The sequence below is a fragment of the Heterodontus francisci genome, chromosome 30, assembly GCF_036365525.1.
Source record: "Heterodontus francisci isolate sHetFra1 chromosome 30, sHetFra1.hap1, whole genome shotgun sequence".
NCBI lineage: Eukaryota > Metazoa > Chordata > Chondrichthyes > Heterodontiformes > Heterodontidae > Heterodontus > Heterodontus francisci.
This window is the reverse complement of record NC_090400.1, coordinates 2,530,470-2,546,012: the sequence shown is the minus strand read 5'-3', so window position 1 is coordinate 2,546,012 and position 15,543 is coordinate 2,530,470. Positions and strand designations below refer to the sequence as shown.

Here is a 15,543-nt window from a genome sequence, read left to right as displayed (position 1 = left end):
CACTGCCATCACCATCCCCAGGTATGTCCTGTCCCGCCAGCAGGACAGACCCAGCAGAGGTAGTGGCACAGTGGTATACAGTAGGGAGGGAGTTGCCCTGGGAGTCCTCAACATCGACTCCGGACCCCATGAAGTCTCATGGCATCAGGTCAAATACGGGCAAGGTAACCTCCTACTGATTGCCATGACCGCCCTCCCTCAGCTGATGAGTCAGTACTCCTCCATGTTGAACTCCACTTGGAGGAAACACTGAGGGTGGCAAGGGCACAAAATGTACTCTGGGTGGGGGACATCAATGTCCATCACCAAGAGTGGCTCGGTAGCACCACTACTGACCGAGTACTAAAGGACACAGCTGCTAGACTGGGTATGCGGCAGGTGGTGGGGGAACCAACACGAGGGAAAAACATACTTGACCTTGTCCTCACCAATCTGGCTGCCGCAGATGCTTCTGTCCATGACTGTATTGGTAGGAGTGACCACCGCACAGTCCTTGTGGAGACGAAGTCCTGCCTTCACATTGAGGATACCATCCATCGTGTTGTGTGGCACTATCACCGTGCTAAATGGGATAAATTTTGAACAGTTTGAGCAATGCAAAACTGGGCATCCATGAGGAGCTGTGGGCCATCAGCAGCAGCAGAATTGTATTCAACCACAATCTGCAACCTCATGGTCCGGCATATCCCCCACTCTACCAGTACCATCAAGCCAGGAGACCAACCCTGGTTCAATGAAGAGTACAGGGGGGCATGCCAGGAGCAGCACCAGGCATACCTCAAAATGAGGTGTCAACCTGGTGAAGCTACAACCCAGGACTATCTGTGTGCCAAAATGTGATTGCACTGGAGAGGGTGCAGAGGAGATTCACCAGGATGTTGCCTGGGCTGGAGCATTTCACCTTTGAAGAGAGACTGGATAGGCTAGGGTTGTTTTCCTTAGAGCAGAATAGGCTGAGGGGGGACCTCATTGAGGTATACAAAATTATGAGGGGCATAGATAGGTTAAATAGGAAGAAACTTTATCCCTTAGTGGAGGTGTCAATAACCAGGGGGCATAGTTTTAAGGTAAGGGGCAGGCATTTTAGAGGGGATTTGAGGAAAAAATCTATTCACCCAGAGGGTGGTTGGAATCTGGAACACACTGCCTGAAGGGGTGGTAGAGGCAGGAACTCTCACAACATTTAAGAAGCATTTAGATGAGCACTTGAAACACCATAACATACAGGGCCAAGTGCTGGAAAATGGGATTAGAATAGATAGGTGCTTGATTGCCGGCATGGACATGATGGGCCGAAGGGCCTGTTTCTGTGCTGTATAACTCTATGACTCTGTGACTCTAAAACAGATGCAAAGTATTCATGAAGAACAATACCAACATCATCCGCCTCCAAACACAGGTTACCCTTATGGTCCCGAATAGGCCTACTCTTTAGTTATCCTCTTGCTGTTTATGTATTTGGGAAAAAAATTTGGGTTTTCCTTGATTTTAATTGTCAATATTTTTTCATGTCCTTTCTTTGCTTTTCTTATTTCCTTTTTAATTTCATCCCTACACTTTTTATACTCTTGTAGGTTTTCTGCAGTTTTGAGGTCTTGGTATCAGTCAGTTTTTTCTGAATTCTCTCCTTTAAGCCACTTGACATCCAGGGGGCTCTGGATATTTTAGTCCCACCCTTTTTCTTTAAGGGAACATACTTGTTCAGCACCCTCACTATCTCTTCCTTGAATGCCTCCCACTGACCTGGCACTGATTTATCTTCAAGTAGCTGTTTCCTGCCCACTTTAGCTAAATCACATCTCAGCTTAGTAAAATTATCTTCTCCACATTGAATTCCATGTGCTACTTTTCTGCCCACCTGACCAGTCCATTGATATCTTCCTGCAGTCTACAGCTTTCTTCCTATCGACCACATGGACAATCTTTGTGTCATCTGCAACCTTTTTTTTATTATTCATTCTGAGGATTTGAGTGTCACTGGCAAGGCCAGCATTTATTGCCCATCCCTAATTGCCATTGAGAATGTGGTGGTGAATTGACTCTTGAACCGCTGCACTCCATGCCGTTAGGAAGGGAGTTCCAGGATTTTGACCCAGCGACAGTGAAGGAACGGCGATATAGTTCCAAGCCAGGATGGTGTTTGACTTGGAGGGCAACTTGCAGATGGTGGTGTTCCTATCCACCTTGTTTTTCTCCATGGTAGAGGTTATGGGTTTGGAAGGTGCTGTCAAAGGAGCCCTGGTGACTTGCTGCAGTGCATCTTGTAGATGGTACACCCTTCTGCCACTGTGCACCAGTGGTGGAGAGAGTGAATATTTAAAGTAGTTGCTTGGGGTGCCGATCAAGTGGGCTGCTTTTTCCTGGATGGTGTCGAGCTTCTTGAGTGTTGTTGGAGCTGCACCCATCCAGGCAATTGGAGAGTATTCCATTACACTCCTGACTTGTACCTTGTAGATGGTGGACAATCTTTGGGGTGTCGGGAGGTGAGTTACTTGCTACAGAATTCCCAGCATCTGACCTGCTCTTGTAGCTAAACTATTTATAGGGCTGGTCCAGTTCAGCTTCTGGTCAATCGTATCCCCCAGGATGTTGATGGTGGAGGATTCAGCAATGGTAATGCCATTGAATGTCAAGGGGATTCTCTCTTGTTGGAGATGGTCATTACCTGGCACTTGTGGGGCACAAATGTTACTTGCCACTTATCAGCACAAGACTGAATATTGTTCAGGTCTTGCTGCATGTGGGCAGGAACTGCTTCAGTATCTGAGGAGTTGAAAATGGTACTGAGCACTGTGCAATCATCAGCAAACATTCCCACGTCTGAAGTTATGTTGAAAGGAAGGTCATTGTTAAAGCAGCTGAAGCTGGTTGGGTCGAGGGCACCATTCTGGGGAACTCCTGCAGCGCTGTCTTAATCATTCCCCCTACATTTACATCTAAATCATTGATATATACCATGAACTGCAAGGGAACCAATACTGAGCCCTGCAGAACCCGAATGGAAACAGCAATTGCAAAACATACAATTAACAGATTTCCTTCTCTCCTTTAATAAAAATTAGAGTTAATATGTACAACCAAAATTTTAAAACAAATTAAATCAAAGAGCTCCATATTCAATACAAAGCATTACATTGTGAGACACCCTTCCTTTAGGACCCCTAACAGTTTCTTCCTACATGCATTCTTTTTGTAAAACCATCAGACAGTTGATGGGCTGGATTTTACTGATCCCCCGATGTCGGGTTTCGTGGCGGGGGGGCGGGGGTGCCGGAAGATGCCTCCAGGAGAGGGCTGCCATGCACCCCGACTTCAGAAGGGCCCGGCCCGATATTACTGGCGGCGGCGAGGCCTCAAGGTGGCCCCACTACCCCCCCCCCCCCACCCCGCTCAGCGATGGGACTCCAACTTGAATATTTAAATAAATTAAAATGATTGATTTAATTAAGTTCACGTCACCGCCTGATGTCCCACTGTGATCTTCGACCCAGTGGCCGGCACTCCCGCGCCTTTAGATCCCTGTCTGGGGAAATGAGGAGCAATGCTAGTGGGGGGGAGGTAAATATATCAGTGTGGGGGTGGGGGGGGGGGGGAACGAGGTCAAATTAACGTCATGGGTGTAGGTGATGGTGGGAAGGGTTGTCGTTGAACATTTGTGCCGTTTGGGGGGGAAGGTCAGATGGTAAAGTTAAGTGTTTTCGGGGGGAAAAGGGAAAATAGTTAATTTAATTGTTATTAGTGGGATGGGAGAGAGGCAAAAGAAATGTATTTATTTATTTTAATTCAATTTACCTTTAAGTATTTAAATTAGCCGGTAGGGCTAACAGTGCTTTAAAAACGTCATTGCCAGCGATGGACAGCCCGTCCCCTCCACGTGATTGGTGGGGGCTGCGGCTTGCCACAGGGATGCAAATGAGCTGCCGCACGGACGATCGCAGTGGCTCTATGGGCGGGCTGCCGTTTTTTTCATTTCACCGCCAAGATCAGTAGCGAGATTATAAAATCAAGCTCGATGACCTGCATCCGCCCATTTAATTTTAGAGATTTCTTTTCTCTCCACCTTTCCCACTCACACCGTTTGAGAGTGTACATTATCCCACAATGAAAGATTATCTACATAACATTCAATGGGTATACTATCTTCAAAATGCCTATTGTACATAATCTCACTTAAAATATGTGACAAATAGAATCCCATATCGACTGACAAGAGCCTGTGTTTCAGCAGCCAATGCACTTTTAACAGCCCTTTTTATTTTCTTAGCTTCCCAAGCTAAAGGATTTTAACACTCATCAGAAATATTATGAAACCAGCTGCACTTGAATATCTATCTGCAAGATTAGCAAGTGAAGCATCACAAAAAATTATTAACTTCATGTTCATTGGGTCACCTAAGGATGGAAAGTTCAGTGCATATTTATTCAGATTTTTTTTTACTGTTTAAAACCTTAAAACAGTCTATACTTTGGGGTTAAAAACAGAAAGTGCTGGAAATACTCAGCAGGTCTGACAGCATCTGTGGAGGGAGAATCAATGTTAACGTTATAGGTCTGTGACCTTTCATCAGAACTGACATCTTTGTTGTTTAATTTCTCTTGCCCTCTGCCCTATCACACACCTTCCCTTTTGTTCTTCTTCCCCCACCTCCCTGTTCACTTGCTCAAAGCCTCTGTGATTACCTACTATGGTTAACCAGGATGAGAGTAAATCTCTGTAAATAGGATTGTTTATTTATTCCAGACCTACTCTGCTTAATATCTAAATCAATATATTTAAAAGACTCAGAAGTCTGACTTCCAATTTTAAATGATACTCTCATCTCATTGATAACACTTATTGATTTCAATGCCAGTGTGATGCTGGGTATATAGGCCGTATGTCCCAAAGACTGACGGATCGTATCAAACAACATTGCTGTTCACAATGGGCAACCAACCCGTGCTTGCAAAACTCAAAACACAGTGTCCAATATTAGATGTGATTCCACGATTGGATAACATTTGCTAAATAATCCACAGTATGTTAAGAATTACACCGACAACCAATTTAAGATGGTCAGTAGAGCTTGCAGTGTGGTGCATTTGCACGTACTGGAAGCTACATAAATTAATACACAGGGCCCTGTTCTTTGCAGACAGAAAGAATATGTACAAACATTGCGCCTGTTTCAATTGAACAAAATAAGTGACAACCATTCACTGGTTCATTGCTCAGGGCAATGCCTTGACCAACCAGAGACAAGCTGCCAGGTTTAAATTTCAAACAAAGCTTGGCAGTTAACTGTCAGTCACTGTAAACTGGTGCATTCTCCATGGCAATGCCTCTACCAATCAGAGTTCACTTGCCAACCAATCAGCACTCTCTTCTCATGCAGTATAAGTTGTTGTTGTTTTCCCTTACATTGGTTATTCTTGTGATTGTCCTGATGAGTGCAAGACGAAAAGCTTCGACAACATGTCTCTATTTTTAGCAATACACAAGTTCTGTACTACTAAACGACTATTTGATAACACATTTCTCAAATTTTGCAGTACCTCCCCATAAGAAATCATCAACATGCATCATGAAGATGCCTGAAAGTTTCCTTTATGATACCAATGAAATATTGCAGGATCTTTTAGTTGAACACAATAGATTTTCATCAAAACAGATCTCACCAAGAAATACCGCACCTTGGAATCATCATTCAGGACATAGACGTATTTGTTTAGTTTCCATAATTTTCTTTCAGCAGCTGCTGCCTCCTTAGGTGGTTTCAGAAACACTTCCCTCTGAAAAGTAATGCCCTCCAGAGACAAGGCTTTTATGTTGATTGATATACACTCTCATGAATATGTTGCCAAAAAAGATTTTTAAGATTACTTTTCCAGCTGTGAGAGAATCCACTCTACCATCTGTATCACCCAGTCACTCTTCAAAATCCCTCGCAACTCTCCTCGCTTTAGCCTTATAAGTACCAACTTCAAGAACTTTTTCAGTACAAATTTACCTATATGACAAAGCTGGCTGCCCTTTATCTGGTACCTCACAATAAACTCCAAACTCTCTCCAACTGTCCAATTCCCTTTGTTTTGCCTCTCTTATTGGTTTAACCTTAAGTTTGTTGGCAGCCACAAAACTTCATGATCATGAGGAATTCTGCATCACATTCTGTTCTGAGGTTATACTGTAGCCTTCATTTCATTGTCTACTATATTCAAGCTATTTGTATGTCTATGTCTGTTGGGACTACTACTATGTGATCTCTCTCTTTCACTATTGAGGGTCTTTCTCCGATTTGTGATCATTTTCTGACGCAAGAGTCACTTCCAGATTCACTATCAATACATGCATTGCACTTTCTTACTCTCTGCTATTTCACCCAATTTTGCCAATTTTGGTTAGTGGAGGGATGTAACAATTGTGGAACATGCAGGAAAAGCTACTAACAAATTTAAATATTGGTTGAATGTTCAGAATGATGGCCAAGAAATGTGTCTCATTTACTTCTATCAGCCTCGCAGAATCTGAGATTTTATAATTAATTCTGATTAATCATGAGGAGAGAATCTTAACAGTTTGATTGTCATGTTTGATAATTATTGTCTGACTAACATGACTTATTACCTTACCAGGGCCTTTTCACTCCCTGTGAGGGTCCCTTTTATAACACAGCAAATCTCTTGAATTAAATTTTGTCTCGAATGGTCTTATACGATGAATTTCTCTGAGACCTCAGCCTTGATGAAAGCTCATCTTCCTGCATGTAAAGCATTCAAATGTGACGAAAAAATAGAACAAGTTATAGTACCTTCAGGAGCATGGGGGCTATCATACAGTGTTACGACCAGGTGAGAAAGGGGTCTAGGGATTCCCTCTCAGCCTTTGCCTGGTTTAACTGTAACAGGGTTTAATTTTTAAAACACTGTGTTTTTAGCTCCCCCTCAGTGAATCCTTGTTCCCTGCTCTCCAATTGTAAGGCAAATAAATCAACCAGATAGATTTTCTTAGATTTAAACAAGCAAGGTGGAAATTTATTAACCTTAAATTCTAATTCGGTTAAGGATTACGAATACTCGACACAACCACGCTAGCATGCATATTCAATAAACACACACGCAGATAGAGATAGTAAAGTAGAAAGAATAAAGGAGAAGTTTGAGGCAATAGCTGGGATTTATTTACGGTCCTTTGAATTTGATGTAGACTGCTGTTAAGTCTTGCCGTTTCGTTAGGGCCCAGCGCACGCTTTAAAACTTGTTTCGATGTAGGAGTCTTTTCTCTCTTGAGGTAGATCCGGAAGTTTGTGTGAGAGCTAGGCAGGAGAGAGGCTCTCTTCTCCTAAGTTCAATTGCAATCTGACCTCAAAACTGTCCTGTGAGCAGCTCAAAACCAAAAACCTAGGCCAGCAGGTTAGTCATGTGACTAGTTTTATTTGAACAAACTCCTGCATTTGTGGATTCTCCATCTTAGCAGACATCCTGAAATGCTGGCTTTCTTACACATTCAATGTCGGGTGATCAAAATCCATTTGGGTTAACTGGATCAGGGAGCCGTTCTACTGTCTCCAGGCACTGTCTCTTAGTATGCAAATGTTTTCCAGCCACTGCTGATCTCTTTAAATGAGTCATCCTTCCAGCAACAGCTTAAAATTAATATTCATATGATGAAATTAATATGCCTCATTCTTGGCAGGTGATGGTCTTCATGACACAGAACAGAAGGCAATTTGGGATTTTGCTCATAGAGTAATTGATAGGAACTATAGCCTTCAATCATCTGGAGTGAATTCTTTGTGCAAAACATTTATGCGAGGGTGGTTGTCAACTTTCAGTCTCCTTGATCAGCTAAAATTTTATGCAGCATTTCATCGATCACTGCATGATTCCTTTCACAGGGTCCATTGCTGAAAGGACTTTCAGCTGTGGTATTCATGACTATGTTGTTTGTGTTTTCACACATGCCTCAGAAACTTAGCTGGTGCCAGACATCCAGCCCCTATCCAATTCTCCATGATTTTGTCTATAATAACCCTTTTGTCTTTGATGTGTATTATTGTAGAAAGACTAAATCTGGTCAATAATCTTTAAAATGTAGGATGGAAATATTTCTGTCTTTGCCCCATACCTTTAGATCCGTGGCAACTACCTTGTTAAAGTCACGTACCAATAGAAGGCTTACAATAGGACATGGCGGCATTCTTGGATACTTTTTACAGGTTTCACACTTCTCACTAATCTCTCCTATTAGCCTTGTATACTCTTCATTCACCACACCTGCATCTTTTAGCAGGTTTTTAAATCTTTGATAAGTAGGATGAACAACTTGTCAATGAAACTTTAAGACAATGTGATATTTTTCTCTCTGATTCTTATCACCTGATGCCATTAATACTTCTATAACACTCAGAAATATCAGATATTGTTAAGGCGATCCAATAATGGCCTGACTGGGTAATCTGCAGATCCACTGACTTCCCAAAAATAATTGCCTTATCATACTCCATGTCCAGTTTACTTTGTGCCTTTTTCATAGAAGATTTACTCAACAGCAAAGGTATCTTACTATTGAGTCCATATGTACTTGTAAAATGGTTTACTCCAACTATTTTACATAGCATTAAACTCTCTTTTGTGACCTCAATGTGTTGTCATCGCCAAATCTAAAGCAAATAGTACTTTTATATTCCTTATCATTGCATCGATCCTCAATACATAGTGAATCAAGATAGCATTTTAACAGTCTGTCCCACATACAGTTGAGGTACAAGCACTATCTAGTTGTGCATAGTTAAAGGAGTTCACAACTAACACATTCCTTACAGGAATAAAACTTCTTGCGACCAGTATAATTTATGCAGATTCATCATTATCTTCATCTTCTTCCTTAGAATTCTCTTCATCATGCGTCAATTCAAGGAGCCTGCCCCTTCGCTTCAGGCAGTTTACCGCATAATGATACTTTGAGTCACACCTGAAGCACCTATTAACTGCTCCTGGGTTTCATTCACCTATTATTGCTGTTCCAATTCTGTCTTCTACTGCAATGGCCACATCTGCTAATGATGCTTTCATCCTCTCTTTAATCGTTTCATTGTATTGATGCCTGTGTCCAGGATCAGTACCTTTTGAAATCTGGCAATCATTGAGTCCTCTTCTTTGTGTCACTGCGGAATGTCCCATTTGTTCCATGAAAGCTAAAGGAAATGACTGTTTGCCATGGAAATGTTTTCAAGGCAGCAGACATCTGATCTAACAGGGTCTTCTGTCCAAGAATCAAATACCAGTTAGAACCAGGAGCCTGTTCATATGAGACACCTTAGCACAATCTAGTAATTTAAACACTAGTACCAATTCAGAGATCCTCAAATTGAATTTCATCAGTCTTTTATACAATCTGTTAAAGTCTTTGATATATTTCTCTATTGAATAACTCTTTTCCAAGATCTATCAGTCTGACCATGCCTCATTGGCAATTAATAGATCATCTTTCTTGTAAATTTCATCCAAGAACTCAAATAGAAGATGCAAATCTTCATCAGTATCCAACTGTTGGGCAGCCATCTCACAAAATACTTCACTTCTGATTTTCTGGTGGGAAGCAACAATGCCAAGGCCATACCTTGTTTTCTCTTTGGTAGGGACATAACCTGTGTCCATATATACACTTCATTCTTCCACTGGTCATATGGTTCAGACTCCGAGAACTTCAGAGGGTAATCATACCCTGACAATTTACATTTGCTGTCTGCCATTTTCCACAATTGCTACGAGGATTGTCATTTTCTGTCTGAAACATTTTTTCTTAATTTCCAACCTTCATCATTAGGCAACCATTCTCTACGACCATGTTATACACCAGAAAGCTATGTGGTGAAAGACAGAACTGAAGCCAATCTTCCTCTCACTTTTTAAAGCATTTATTTACAGAGTTACACATTATAAACATGCCCCTCCTCATCTAACAACCACAGCTTCAGTCTGTTCCTTTTTATCGGGACACAAGTGAACCCTCAATTAATGCCCATTGCCTGCATGCAATTAATATAAAGCTAATATACAATTAGCAGTGTCTTGAGTATTTGGAGCCCAGCCCAGTATGGGCTGAAAATTAAATAGAGGAAACCTTTTTTCAGGAAGTTTGAAAAGCAGCAAAGTGCCATCAGTTTGAAGGTTACTGCACTGTTGCAGGAATGATGAGTGGGATTCATTAATCAAAGAGCCAACACAGGTATGATGGGCTGAATGGCCTCTCTCCACACTGTATGAATTTACTTTTAGCTTTGATTAAGGCAGTCTCAGGTTTTCCTAAAGCCCAAGTCTTGGCTGGGCTGATGTTAGAGGCAGAATTCCTGGGTTAGCACTGGAATTCCCCAGAGAAAAAGTAGTCGGAGAAGATGGAAGATATACCAGCTCCACCCTGACTATCATTCAGGCCAGTTTTTATGAGGGCAGAAATTGTGCACCCCACCCTGTGATCATTGCTCTATGAAACTAATCTCCTCAGCCATGTGGAATAATGTGGACATTATTGTGGTCATCCAGGGGACCACTGACCAAGAAGAAGGTAAAAGGGGGTGAGCCTGTTACATCTGACCAAGAGGAGTTGGAGGGATTTGGCCAAGAGGAGTGAGAAAGATTTAGCCACGAGGAGTGGGAGGGATCTGTCCAAAAGGAATGTAAGGGATCAATCCAAGAAGAGTGTGAGAGATCTGGCCAAGTCCACCTCAACAGCTTGGACAGGCTGGAAAATGCAGGGAAATAAAAAAAACAATCGGACAGTGTGTCCTACACTTTTTTTGCTCTCTTTACAAGTTTGTGTCCCCTTTCTCACTTTTGCTGTTGTCAATGATTACATCCAGGAATTAGCAGCTTAGTGAATAACTGTCACTGTCATGAGCATGCTATACAAGGCTTGTTCTGATTACTAATGTCAATAAAGAAAAACTTGGAAAAGAGGAAATTCGAAAACCATTTTCAGGAATCCATCTATTATCACCAGCGAGGAACACTCTGAAGTGTCTGAAAAGGTTATTACACACTGCTGGGGTCTCAATATTGTCATAAACTCTTCAAAAATACTTTTTCAATTTCTTCAAGCACAGTTATCTGATATTCTCTAGCACATTTCAGATACCTCTTGTTCTTTTTAGATATTCAACATCTCTAACATTGTGGAATATAGACAATGTGATTCAACACCCAACTATCTATCCATCTACCTGTCTGTCAGTCAGTCAGTCAGTCTGTCTGTCTATCTATCCATCTTTCTTCTTTCTTTCTTTTCTTTTGGGCCTCCTTATCTCGAGAGACAATGGATATGCGCCTGGAGGTGGTCAGTGGTTTGTGAAGCAGCGCCTGAAGTGGCTATAAAGGTCAATTCTAGAGTGACAGGCTCTTCCACAGGTGCTGCAGAGAAATTTGTTTGTCGTGGCTGCTGCACAGTTGGCTCTCCCCTTGCGCCTCTGTCTTTTTTCCTGCCAACTACTAAGTCTCTTCGACTCGCCACATTTTAGCATCTATGTCTAAGTATTCTAAACTATCTCTTTTCTATTGTAGCATCAAACAAATGCTGACGACGCAAGCTGACAGATTTAATGAAGAAGAGGTAATGATTTAATCTTGTCATTATCACTCAGGTTTCCCTTGGCCCATAGCACTAGTGATTGTAAACTTACAGGCAATACATAACAAGCGATATAATGAGGCGCTACATCTCCTCGTGTAATTTTTTTGACCCTAACTTTTCCTAACTGTGGCCTGCATCCATTTTGCTTTAAACTCTGTGATCAATTTTCCCTGCCACCATTCAGCAGCAGATCCAAAAGATCTGAAGCTCCGATTACCTGATTGGTGCTAAGCCAGTCAGTGAGTAATGCAGCAGTCATTAGTGTCATTGGAAAGGCAGATGTCAGAAATGACCAAAGCAATGTTATTGTCTCCTGATGTCACTGACTGCTTAACGCCCTGTCCGAGAATCACGGGACAGGAACAAAATGGGAATTTCAGTCAATCCTCAATCACTTCGCCTCTTGTGACCTGAATCCAGATGATGGCTGTAAGGATTTTATATGCGATTCATGGAGTCGTAGAGTCATTACTGCACAGAAGCAGGCCATTCAGCCCATTGAGTCCATGCCAACTCTCTCTACAGCAATCCAGTCAGTCCCTTTCCCCGTCACCCTGCAGGTTTATTTCCATCAGGTGCCCATCCAGTTTCCTTTTGAAATCATTGATTGTCTTCATTTCCACAAATCTCATAGGCAGCGAGTTCCAGATCATTACCACTCACTGTGTAAAAAGTTCTTCCTCACATCCCCCCTGCATCTCTTGCCCAAAACTTTAAAGTTGTGTCCCCAAGTCCTTGTACCACCAGCTTTTCTTTGTCTACCTTATCTAAACTTGTCAAAATCTTGTACACATCAGTCAAATTTCCCCTCAATCTTCTTTGCTCCAAAGAGAACAACCTAACATTGTAGCTAAAAGCCCTTATCCCTGGAACCATTCTAGTAAATTTCCTTTGCACCCTGTCAAGGACCCTCACATGCCTCCTGAAGTGTAATGACCAGAACTGGATGCAATACTCGAGTGGCCTAACCAGAGCTTTATAAAGGTTCAGCACAACTTCCCTGCTTTTGTACCAAATACATTTATTCATGGAGACACGATCCCATACGCTTTGTTATTTATTTTCTCAATATGTCCAGCCACAACTCAAAGATTTACACGCACACACACAGACTCACACACACATGCATGTACGCAGACACACACGCACACATGCATGTACACAGACACACACACACACATGCATGCACACACACATGCACACGCACACAAACTCATGCATACAATCACATGAACACACACGCATTCACACTCAAGCGCACATGCACATACGCACTCACATACACACTCCCACTCTCACTCACACAGATGCACACATTCATGTGTACACGCACACATATGTGCACACTCACATGTTCATGTGCACACTCTTGCACACATACAGAAAAAACACACATGCACAGACACACAGACACATACACAGGCACACACATGCTCATACATGCAGGGTACATTTACACGAAAAATTGTGTCAGAAGATGCTTTACACTGACACATAACTTGTGACATGTAAATCCAGAGTTAGAGCCTGTCCTGATCCTGCTTTGCTTTAGTGTCCTGCCAGGTCCTAACTCTTGATTTAGACAGCATTTCTTTCAAAATTGCTGCACCAGTGTGAAATGAAGGCAGAAGTATAAATATTCCTATGTGTTATTCGTTTCTCTGGAGTATTTTGGACAATGGAGTAATAGGTCTACCAGAATAGGACACTGACATGGTGAGTTCAGGGCACAAGATACTTGTGAATCTCCACATGGTAAAATCAACTCCACTCCATGCCAGGCTCGAATGATTTAAATTTCTGTCACCAAACTAATATTTTGGTTGTGGAATCTGTGGTTAATGTGACTATCATCCTGCCCTTTTCACTCTTGTATCTCTAGTGTCAGCAGATGTTTACTGCCTTCCCTCCTGATGTTTCTGGCAATCTCGACTATAAAAACCTGTGCTACATTATCACACACGGTGAAGAGAAGGATCAGGAGTAATGGAACTCAATCTGCAGGGTGAAGTTTGGATCTGGGAGCAAGGCAATTATTCCGGCCTGGTAATGGGAATGATCAGGAGTGATGTCGTTCTCAAATAACTTGTGGAACCACGGCTGATATTTTCAAACACCTTTGAATATTAACTTCCAATACCCTGATGTTGACTCACTGTTCTGAATATGCAACAAGAGAATTGTAGCCTGATCAAGATTCCAACTCAACTGTAAATAAATATCTTCCGCTAACATCATTGTGGTCATTCATTTATTCCTGTTGTGCCTATTACCATAACTGGAGGTTGCTCTAAATTATTTCAATTTAGTTAAGTTGTCTGAGTTTTATTTTAATCATTCATGGGATGTGGGCGTCACTGGCTATGCCAGCATTTATTGCCCATTCCCAATTGCCCTTGAGAAGGTGGTGGTGAGCTGCCTTCTTGAACCACTGCAGTCCATGTGAGGTAGGTACACCCACAGTGCTGTTAGAGAGGGAGTTCCAGGATTTTGACCCAGTGACAGTGAAGGAACGGCGATATAGTTCCAAGTCAGGATGGTGTGTGTCTTGGAATTTGCAGGTGGTGGTGTTCCCATTGGTCTCCTGCCCTTGATCTTCCAGATGGTAGAGGTCGCAGGTTTGAAAGGTGCTGTCAAAGGAGGCTTGGCGAGTTGCTGTAATGCAACTGTAGATGGTACACACTGCTGCCACTGTGCACTGGTGATGGAGGGAGCGAATGTTTAAGGTGGTGGATGGGGTCTGGATCAAGTGGACTGCTTTGTCCTGGATGGTGTCGAGCTTCTTGAGTGTTGTTGGAGCTGCACCCATCCAGGCAAGTGGAGAGTATTCCATCACACTCCTGACTTGTGCCTTGTAGATGGTGGTTAGGCATTGGGGAGACAGGAGGTGAGTTACTCGCTACAGAATTCCCAGCCTCTGACCTGCTCTTGTAGCCACAGTATTTATGTGGCTACTCCAGTTCAGTTTCTGGTCAATGGTAACTTCCAGGATGTTGATAGTGGTGGATTCAGCGATGGTAATGCCATTGAATTTCAAGGGGAGATAGTTAGATTCTCTCTTGTTTGAGATGGTCATTGGCTTGCACTTGTGTGGCGCAAATGTTACTTGTCAGTTATCAGCCCAAGCTTGAATGTTGTCCAGGTCTTGCTGCATTTCTACACGGACTGCTTCAGTATCTAAGGAGTCGTGAATGGTGCTGAACATTGTACAATCATCAGCAAACATCACCACTTCTGACCTTATGATACAGGGAAGGTCATTGATGAAGCAGCTGAAGATGGTTGGGCCTCGGACACTACCCTGAGGAACTCCTGCAGTGATGTCCTGGGTCTGAACTTCAACAACCACAAGCATCTTCCTTTGTGCTCGGAATAATTCCAGGCACTGGAGAGTTTTCCTCGATCCCACTGACTTCAAATTTACTCGGACTGCTTAATACCACACTCACACTTGTCTCTGGAATTCAGCTTTTTTGTTCATTTTGGACCAAGGCTGTAATGAGATCTGAGCTGAGTGTTCTTGACAAAACCCAAACTAGAGTATGGGAGCATAGGTGTTAAGTTACTAGACTAGTAATCCAGAGGTCTGAACTAATGATCAGGCAACATGAATTTCAGTCCCACCACAGCAGCTGGGAAATTTGACATTCAAATTAATTAAATCAGGTATAAAATTGAGTATCAGTAATGATGACCATGAAACTACTGGTAGTAAAAACCCATCTGGTTCTCTAATGACCTTCAGGGCAGGAAATCTGCTGTCCTTACCTGGTCTGGCCTAGATGTGACTCCAGACCCACAGGAATATGGTTCCCTCTTAACTGCCCTCTGAAATGGCCTAGCAAGCCACTCATTAATATCCAAGAAGGCAGCAGCATCTCAAGGGCAATTAGGGATGGACAATAAATGGTGCCTTTACCAGTGATCCTGTAAAT

At 42.5% G+C, this 15,543-nt stretch overlaps 1 protein-coding gene across 1 annotated transcript in view; it reads left to right on the top strand.

Annotated features, from left to right (window-relative positions):
• Positions 1-13,595, top strand: part of LOC137346458 (myosin regulatory light chain 2B, cardiac muscle isoform-like) — a 49,692-nt gene extending 36,097 nt beyond the window's left edge. The window contains exons 5-6 of the mRNA XM_068009909.1: positions 11,539-11,587; positions 13,491-13,595. Coding sequence (XP_067866010.1) covers positions 11,539-11,587; positions 13,491-13,595 — 154 coding nt within the window. The remainder of the gene's footprint in view (positions 1-11,538; positions 11,588-13,490) is intronic.
• Positions 13,596-15,543: the final 1,948 nt, after the last annotated feature.